The sequence below is a fragment of the Phyllostomus hastatus genome, unplaced genomic scaffold (genome assembly GCF_019186645.2).
Source record: "Phyllostomus hastatus isolate PE091 unplaced genomic scaffold, TTU_PhHast_1.1 phas_scaffold_216, whole genome shotgun sequence".
NCBI lineage: Eukaryota > Metazoa > Chordata > Mammalia > Chiroptera > Phyllostomidae > Phyllostomus > Phyllostomus hastatus.
Genome location: NW_025334018.1, coordinates 528,592 through 538,579, shown reverse-complemented (window position 1 = coordinate 538,579; position 9,988 = coordinate 528,592). Strand labels below are relative to the sequence as shown.

At 42.6% G+C, this 9,988-nt stretch overlaps 1 protein-coding gene across 1 annotated transcript; it reads left to right on the top strand.

Annotated features, from left to right (window-relative positions):
- The first annotated feature begins 388 nt into the window (after positions 1-388).
- GJA8 (gap junction protein alpha 8) lies at positions 389-9,586 on the top strand. The gene is made up of 2 exons (XM_045817041.1): positions 389-467; positions 8,256-9,586. The coding sequence occupies exon 2, from the start codon at positions 8,267-8,269 to the stop codon at positions 9,584-9,586; it is 1,320 nt and encodes a 439-aa protein (XP_045672997.1). The 5' UTR covers positions 389-467; positions 8,256-8,266.
- The last annotated feature ends 402 nt before the right edge of the window (positions 9,587-9,988 follow it).

Sequence of the window (9,988 nt, the reverse complement as noted above, 5' to 3'; positions counted from 1 at the left end):
CTATACCCCTAAGATTCCCTAAGCTAATGGTGAGACATTGAGAAAATACCCCTGGACTCAAGACCCTAGAGAGAAGCCTTCCTGTTATAAAGGGGCTGTCTTCTACTAAAAGAAGCTTTTGGAGGCTGCAAAAGCCCCGTCTAAGCTTTTTGACATTAGCTTACCCTGCCATCCTCCTCTCAGTGCCCAACATAGCTCTCCCATTCTCTCTCTCCTATTGTTTTCCAAACATCCGTCCCTTCATAAAAGCTGTCTGGCTGGGAGCTTAAAATATTGCTGGACAGTAAAACCTATCCATCAGAGCCAATCCAGTCATATCTGCTCAGTCATGTAGCACAGTAGGGGTGGGGTGGAGAAGTGGCAAGTGGGCTTTTAGGCACCAAAGGAAAGAGGCTGAAGTTGTCATTTTGCTACTGAGCACCAAAGGAGAAAGAGAGCACATATTTCTTCGGGGGACTCTACTATTGGCAAGTTTTCTTTGGGTGATATTAGTTTGTAGCCTCCCTATTCCCCCTACCTCCAACCCCACTTCTTTCCAAAACTAATTGAAGGGCCATTTATGGACTTCTCCAAAAGGAAAAACCTTGCCACTAAAGTTCAGTCTTGCATTGAGATGTCTGGACTTCAGTTCTGAAAACCCTCTCAGAACTAGCAGAAGAGTTGGCAGAGGTGTGGAAGGGAAAGGAAGGTAGGATGAGGTAGGGGGGTAAGAAATGTCCATATTTTAACTACAACTTGACTTTCTGAGGTCTTTTCACTTTTCAGAATGAATTAACATGCCCCCAGGAATCCAGAGGGACCTAAATGAAGTATTTGATATTTATGGAACAGTTTTGTACTTTTTTTAATATTAATTATGCTATTACAGTTGTCCCATTCCCCTGCTTTATTCTCCTCCACTCTGCACACCCCATCCCACCCACACTCCCCCACTTCAGTTCATGTCCATCAGTCATACATGTAAGCTCTTCATTTCTTATACTATTCTTAACCTCCCCGTCTATTTTGTACCTACCATTTATGCTTCTTATTCCCTGTACCTTTTCTACCATTCTCCCCCTTCTCTGATGATACCCCTCCAGGTGATCTCCATTTCTGTGGTTCTGTTCCTGTTCTAGTTGTTTCTTAGTTTGCTTTTGTTTTTGTTTTAGGTGTGGTTGTTAATAACTGCGAATTTTTGTCATTTTACTGTTCATATTTTTATCTTCTTTTTCTTAGATAAGTCCCTTTAACGTTTCATATAAGGGCTTGGTGATAGTGAACTCCTTTAACTTGACCTTATCTGAGAAGTACTTTATCTGCCCTTCCATTCTAAATGAAAGCTTTGCTGAATAGAGCCATCTTGGATGTAGGTCCTTGCCTTTCATGACTTGGAATACTTCCTTCCAGCCCCTTCTTGATTGTAAGGTCTCTTGAGAAATTAGCTGACAGTCTGATGGGAACTCCTTTGTAGGTACCTATCTTCTTTTCTCTTGCTGCTTCTAAGATTCTCTCCTTATTTTTAATCTTGGATAGTGTAATTATGATGTGCCTTGGTGTGTTCCTCTTTGGGTCCCATTTCTTTGGGACTCTCTCAGCTTCCTGGACTTCCTGGAAGTCTATTTCCTTTGCCAGATTGGGGATGTTCTTCCTCATTATTTGTTCAAATAAATGTTCAATTTGTTGCTCTTCCTCTTCTCCATCTGGCACCCCTATAATTCAGATGTTGGAACACTGAAAGATGTCCTGGAGGTTCCTAAGCCTCTCTTCATTTTTTTTGAATTCTTATTTCTTCATTCTTTTCTGCTTGAATATTTCTTTCTTCCTTCTGGTCCACACCATTGATTAGAGTCCCAGTTTCCTTTTCATCACTGTTGGTTCCCTGTACATTTTCCTTTATGTCACTTAGCATTGCCTTTATTTTTTAATCTAATTTGCAACCAAATTCAACCAATCCTGTGAGCATCCTGAATACCAGTGTTTTGAACTGTGCATCTGATAGGTTGGCTTTGTCTTCATCGTTTAGTTGTATTTTTTCTGGAGCTTCGATCTGTTCTTTCATTTGGGCCATTTTTTTTGTATTGATGTGCCTGTTACATATGAGGGGCAGAGCCTTAGCTATTCACCAGGGCGGGCAACCTACATCACTGCTTTGTGACACTGTTATGTGGGGAAGAGGTTGAGAGGGAACAAGGGCACTTGCTCCACTCTCTGCCGAATTTCAGTCAGTCACTTCCCCCACTACCCACAAGGAAAGTTGGCCCTTCTGGTGCTGATTCCCACGTGGGTTGGCTTGTGTATGTTCTAGGACCCTGGGGGTCTCTGCAACAAACTCTCCTGTGAGGCTGGAAGTTTCTCCCACTGACGTCTCAACCTCCACAGGTGTTTTCAATCAGTGGTTTGAGACTTTATTTCCCTGAGCTGAAACCCAGAGTTGTGAGGTCTGTCTCACTCCCCAGGTGGTCCTCCTGGTTTATCCACACATGAATGTGGGACTGCCTGCTCCACCAGCTGCCGCCTTCCCAGTCTGCCAGCTGGTGCCTTGCCTGCCCTGCTTCACAATCCACCGCTTTGCTCACTGGGTCCACCAGGCACCACCTTACCCATTCCGGTCCTCCAACACTGCTTTGCCCTGAGTCCTCTCCACCCAGCTGCCTGTCTCTGTCCCTCCTACCAGTCTGGATGGATATTTCTTCTTTAACTCCTTGGTTATCAGACTTCCATACAGTTCAGTTTTCTATCAGTTCTGGTTGTTTTTTGTTTTTAAATTGTTGTTGTCCTTCTTTTGGTTGTGTGAGGAGGCACAGTGTGTCTATCCCTCCGTTTTGGCCAGAAGTCCAGTTTTGTACTTTTTCATTCAAAATCTGCAATGGGAGTAATAGTAATAACTATTGAGTGTTGTGGGTGTAGGAGAGGCTTAATGCTTAGAATTTTCAATGGAATATTTCATGGATCACAGGAATGGGTCTGGCTAAGAACTGCAAAACTTCCTGGGAGTAGGTTCTGTTGTCTCTCTGTGGGAGCTGCTGGCTAAGTAGCTACTCCAGCAACATGAAAGGAGGCACATTTACCATCCCTTGTCAACTGGAATGGTAAGTGACCATCTAATCCTTGGGGAGCTTGTTAACACAGATGTGTGTGTTGTTCTGCCTCTTCAACACCAGGAGAAATCTGTGCTATACCTGAAATTGCCCTAGGTTTGTTGCTGGAGAGCCAGGACCTGCATCCCACCTCTATCCTCACCAGCTGAGTCATCTTACTTTACCTCCTAGCTTGTGTTCCACCTGGTAATGGGGATTGGTAATCCCTAATTCACTAGCTCTCTAACACACCTGCAGACCTGTCAGTTCTGGTCCAAATGAATTTTTCATCAGCCTATGATAAAAATGTGAGAATGATGTAGTAAACAACATAGTAAATTTTTCATCAAGTTAAATGTGTTTGATTTAAAGGCCCATCTTTCATTCTGAAATTATGTCTTTTCTAGTTTTGTGGTATTAAAAGTCCTCTTTTATGAAATGATGGTGAAGATGGACTGTAGTCATAGTTAGTGATTCAATAAGTTTCTTATTTTTAAGTATCTGTTTAGCAAAATAAGAAGTCAGTAGCCCTGACTTCTGACTTCTGATCAGATGTCATGCTATTGGTCACCCTATTTTGTTGTTGTTGTTATTGTACTAGTCTATGAAATCCAAGTGTGAGAACCACTGACTTAGTTCACAGGATGTTAATGGGATTGAAATAAGACACATGAAAGCATATAATTTATAAATAGATAAGGGCTACCCAAACCTAAGGTGTTATTTTAATTATTACCTAAAACCAGGACCTGATGGTGGGATGTTTTGGTGGACACCCTGGGGGTGGAAACTTGAACTCCACTGTTTAGTTTCCATTTGTAATCTGTTCACTGAATTTTCACAAGCAAAAGAAAACAGAGAATTGTATCTTTAAGAAAAGAAGAGAAATATTCTTCCTTTGGTTTAGATTTCTCACTACTTCAGTGAAACAGTTTGCTCTGATTTCCTTGAAGTATAAATTTATTTATTTATACTTTAAAAAAAAGATTTTTAAGTTTAGTTTTAGAGAGAGGGGAAGGGAGGGAGAAAAGTAGGAAGAGAAACATCAGTGTGTGGTTGCCCCTCAAGTGCCCCCTACCAGTGACCTGGCCCACAACCCAAGCATGTGCCCTGACTGGGAATTGAAATGGCAACCCTTTGGTTCATAGGTCAACACTCAATCCACTGAGCCACACCAGCCAGGAAATGAAGTGTAAATTTAATTGTTAGACATCAGGAACTTGAGGCACTTTCCCTTAGCACCTCTAAGTCTTCTCTCCTTATCAGCACAGTTGGCTTGTTTCAATGTCATGGAATTGAAAAACCTTTGTCCTAAGTTACAGTTTCTGTTCTTTCATTGTTACAAGAAATGTTATAACTTGCCGGGGTCCAGCCTCAGTGGGGTCTTAGGGTCCCCGAAGGATGCACGGCTAAGGCAAAGAGACTGAAGTGAGACACCCAGTGGGGTGCCGGAGGACAGCCAGGCTTTTTGGGCCTGACTGACTCACCGAGAAAAATCAATCTTTATTTTTGCAGGGGAGGTTATACAACATTCAATGCATAGTGTGATTATTAAAACAGAAATGATTACCATGGAAATAATTTTAAAAAACACAGAAGGTTTTACAAATCAATCACGTTAAACAAAGAAATAACTGAAAAGTACAGAAGGTCCCACAGATCAACCATATTAAACAAAGGTTATTTTGACCAAGAGGGTCATTAATCAGATAGCCAATGAAGCTATACAGGCACAAACTTTCAGGTGCCAATTAGTAACTAGGTATCTATTAAAATTCTAGGAATTGATCTAAATTAAAAGGGTGCAAGGGGTGATTTATAGATATATAGAAATCAACTCTTATCCATCAAGGTTAAATTTATCTCAGTTAGGTAACTGTTTTTTTTTGCCTAGGTTTTTTGATTTATACATCTTTGGGGGGGCCATGTTTTGTGTTTGTCTCCATGTATTGAGATTACTATTCTCAACTAGAACTCCTTGCTTCTTTACACTCCTGCCCAGGGTATGGGAGGGGTAGTGGCTCTAATAAATCTTAAGCTTTTGAGTGGTGACTCCTTAAGCAACGTTCCTAGCAACAGTTTCCTTCAGCATTTTGGCAGTTGGTCTGCCCATAGTTTAATTTTGTCCTTAACTTCCCAGGTGGGGGAAGCAAGCAACATTAGGGTTGCTAGGGGTCTCTATTCTGTGGTCAGCAAGTCATTTCTCACATAATCAGAGGCATCATGCAGATTTTTTGTTATAATGCACAGGTATCCAAAAATCCCACCACCTATTGCCAGCAGAGACAGGCATACAGGAGGAGATAGACAGGAGATCTGGCCACAGTCGCCTCTGCTGTGCAGATGTGTCAAAGGTCAGCTGTTGGTCGGCTCCCGACAATAACTACACTTAAAAAACATTCAAACAATGCTAGCAATGCAGGGTAGGGTATAGAAGAGACTGCTTGTCTTTCTAGAGTCTGGAAATTAAAAATAGGGTAGTCAGGATGGTCTTCATGTGCATGAACACATGTCATGACACTCATATTTGATCTTATACAAACAGTGTCTCAAAAAAAGTTTTGGATCAATTTACTATCCTTGTTTAGTAGTTGCCATTTCTTTGCAAGTCCTCAACCTCCCCACTGCTACCTACAGCAAAGAGGGCTCAAGTTCTCTAGACTCTAAGTAATACTGGTATTACATGCACTGAGGGATTGAGAATTTCAGATTTCAGACAATAACTATTGGTCCCACCCACTGGTGTCTATGGAGCTCCCACACTGTGATGGCTTTGTTCTGTATCATGATGCTTCATGGAAGATGAAGACAAAATTGTACCTGTCCTTGAGAGCTTTTGTCCTAAAGGGGAAAGACAAGACTATAGACATATAGTCCTGAGAGCATGGGCTTGCAATACACATTTATGTGGGTACATGAGTGAAATATCCACAGAAATCCTAAAGGACTAGTATGGTACATACAATATAAGTAAGATTTCAAAACTGAGTTGATATATCAATGGGGATAAGACATTAGCAAAACTAGATTTAGAGTACATTAATGCCAGACTTGATCCTGTAAGAGTAAAATACTAGTTGTTATTTTAACATGTTAGAATTAACTAATAAGAAATTTTAATTCTTTTTTTTTCTCTGCCACCAATTGGATTTATGCTTGGGCTGCTTATCTGATTGTGATGTTTCCCACTTTTGAGGAGGAAAAAACAATGTGGAATGACTACCACTCTTTACAGGGCAAGCACTAGATCTAACTGTATTTTGAGGAGTGTTATCAGCAGAAGTATAACTAGATACATGCAACTGAGATTCTGAACTGCTGGTTCTGATTCTATCACCCTCAATTCTCCACTCCTACAAGGAACTCCTCCCAATGCCAGTCATGACTGGGAATGCCACAGCTGTTCTCATCTTCTGAGGAGGAAAGAAACTGCTCTTGAATGCCTCACCTAATTGAGAGTTTCTGGGACTCCAAGGAGAGCAATGTTCTCTGCCCTCCAGCAAGAAGCAGATAGCTGTTTTGAATACCCTGAGAGCACAGGCTGGGCATTGCTCATGCCTGCAATCAGTATTCGCAATCAAGTACTGTCTAGTCAAGCTCCAAACCTCAGGTTGGAAGGAGTCTTTAAGATGCCATTTTGTTTTTCCTCTCCTAAAGATGAAAATCACACCTAATTTAAGAAACCACTTTTCATCACCCATTCATGGGTTTAACAAATATCACTGTCATTAAAAGCAGTAGGCATATTCCTTTGGTCCCATGTAACTTCTGATCCTATAGGGTAGGATATAGCTGGAAGAAGCCCAGAACAGCATCTCTCAGAAGGACAGTGACAAGTAAATGCCACAACACTAGCAATGTCCAAGTTGGAAGAACATCTGTCCTAGAATGAGGTGGAAGTTTTGGTCATAGTCCTTCATAGGTTACCAGCTTTCACAACAGGCTTGCACTGAATGAATGTCCCAGTTTGTATCCATCACCCCTGTCACTTCAACCCCATTTACATTAGTCATTGCTGTTGCTAAAGCATTATATATTACCTTATTTAATGGTTGTTGGATTTTTTTTGTTTTTACAGATCAATTTTTAGCTCTTTTAAAATAACCACATATTACAAACCCTAGCAACCTTCATTCTGTAGGACACTAAAAATGTCCTAGTAGACCTTCCTCACTCAAAAATACAATTCCTTCTCAAAGCACTCTCTCCATTCCTTAGGTTTAAAAGAGCAGTAAAAATGATTTTAAAAAGCTGCTCCCAATTTGTAAAGCTATTAAGAAGGGTGTCCAGATTTCAACTTGAAGAAAAGAAAACATAAATCAAGAATATGGGAGTCAGAGAACTGTGTAGGTCTGATCTCAGACAGTGTATCTCAGTGGTGTAATGAAAAGGACCCAACCTTTGGAATCAGACAGAACTGCTGCTAATTAGTTCATCATAGAAAATTTATTTAACCTCTCTGAGCATCAGTTTTCTCCTTTATTGGAATCAAGTTTGTTAACAAACACTTATCAAGCTATCATTATTTGCTGGGCTCTGTGACAAACATTGAGTATATAGGTATAAATAAAGCAGGTGTGGGCCATATCCTCATGAAGAGTACAGTCTATCAGAATCAAGTTAAATGAAATAATATAATGTCAAAGGTCTATCACAAATCACATATTCAATAAATATCAGTTTCCTTTCACTTCCCTTCAAACATATGATCATTATATAGCTCAACATAGTCAAAAGTAAGATAACAACTGACAATTTCATAGGTACAATTTTACAAGGCACCCAGATACTCATGGAATATGAAGTTCATTATTATGCCTCATGAACCTTAGTTCTGCCTATGATTTGATCTAATTCCATGTAACCATGGATTTCTATTTATGATCCACAATGCATCCATATTTTGTGTGGAGTTCAGGTAATTATATACATATTTATCCTTTTAGATGGCTTGTAAAGTGAATGAGAACAGGTATTACCATTAAACCTAATTTAAAGATAAGGGAGTTAACGGAAGTGGATTTTTAATGTTTCTTTTGTCCCCTAGTCCTAGTCTGCACAGAGAAAGCACTCAATAGATGCTATTTACATGTGGATTGTTCCAGCAACTCAAAAAGGAGAGGTAGCCCAAGGGTTAGCAGAGACTGACTCCGGGTTGCACTGCAGCCCCTCAGCTTTTGTCTTTCCCTCCTCCAGGTGGTTGAGAAATGGGCGACTGGAGTTTCCTGGGGAACATCTTGGAAGAGGTGAATGAGCACTCCACAGTCATTGGCCGAGTCTGGCTCACTGTGCTTTTTATCTTCCGGATCCTTATCCTTGGCACAGCTGCTGAGTTTGTGTGGGGGGATGAGCAGTCCGACTTTGTGTGCAACACCCAGCAGCCAGGCTGCGAGAACGTCTGCTACGATGAGGCCTTCCCCATCTCCCATATCCGCCTATGGGTACTACAGATTATCTTCGTCTCCACACCATCATTGGTGTACGTGGGCCACGCCATGCACCACGTGCGCAGGGAAGAGAAGCGCAAGGAGCGCGAGGCAGAGGAGCTGTGCCAACAGGCAGCAGGCAACTGTGGCGAGAGGGGACCACTCCCCCCTGACCAGAGCAGTATCAGGAAGAGCAGCAGCAGCAGCAAAGGCACCAAGTTCAGGCTGGAGGGCACCTTGCTGAGGACCTACATCTGCCACATCATCTTCAAGACCCTTTTTGAGGTGGGCTTCATAGTAGGCCACTACTTCCTGTACGGGTTCCGGATCCTGCCCCTCTATCGCTGCAGCCGGTGGCCCTGCCCCAACGTGGTGGACTGCTTTGTGTCACGGCCCACGGAGAAAACCGTCTTCATCCTGTTCATGTTGTCTGTGGCCTCTGTGTCCCTCTTCCTCAATGTTCTGGAGATTAGCCACCTAGGCCTGAAGAGGATCCAGTCTGCCTTTAAGAGGTCCATAGAGCAGCCACTGGGGGATATTCCAGAGAAGTCCCTCCACTCCATCACTGTCTCCTCCATCCAGAAAGCCAAGGGCTACCAGCTCCTCGAAGAAGAGAAAATAGTGTCCCACTATTTTCCTTTGACTGAGGTGGGCACGGTGGAGACCAGCCCACTTTCTGCCAAGCCTTTCAGTCAGTTTGAGGAGCAGATGGGCACAGGGCCTCTAGGGGACTTGTCTGTGGCTTACCAAGAGACACTGCCTTCCTATGCTCAGGTGGGAGGACAGGAAGTTGAGGGGATCGAGCAACCAGTAGAGGAAAGAGCAGAACCCAAGGTGGTTGAGAAGAGGCAGGAAGCAGAGAGAGTGAGCACAGGAGGGCAGGGGACTGCAGCAGTGTTGGAGCCAGGGGCAGTAGAGACTCCCAGAGTGAGGAAGGAGGGTGAGGAACAAGAGCTGTTGGCTGAGAAGGTGTCAAAGCAAAGCCTGCCCACTGAGAAGGCACCTTCCCTGTGCCCAGAGGTGACTGGGGATGATACCAGACCCCTAAGCAGACTGAGCAAAAACAGCAGCCGGGCCAGATCAGATGATCTAACAGTATGAAGTGGTGGGAGGGGGGGGAGAAGAGAGAGAGAGAGAGAGAGAGGGAGGAAAGAAAAGAAAAGAAAAGAAAAGAAAAGAAAAGAAAAGAAAAGAAAAGAAAAGAAAAGAAAAGAAAAAGAAAAGACCTGAGCTAACCCATAGGGCAAGATGAAAGGAAAAGATGACAATATGATTTGAGTCTGCTGTCCATCCCCTCACACACAGGCATGCAGTGGCACAGTGAATGCTATACAATTAGGAAACTGTCTTTCCCATTTATAAGAGCTACCAATATAAATATATTGTCCCATCAAAGTTTTCAGTCTCATATGACTGTCTCCCTCCTCTACCTCAGCAGCTATGGGACTCTGCTTTGTACCCCATTTCTCCATAGAAATCCTTCTGATTAGAGCTGTGATAGCC

What these genes read in the sequence shown, in the direction of transcription:
- GJA8 (XM_045817041.1), top strand. Translation starts at nt 8,267, where the DNA reads ATGGGCGACTGGAGTTTCCTGGGGAACATCTTGGAAGAGGTGAATGAG.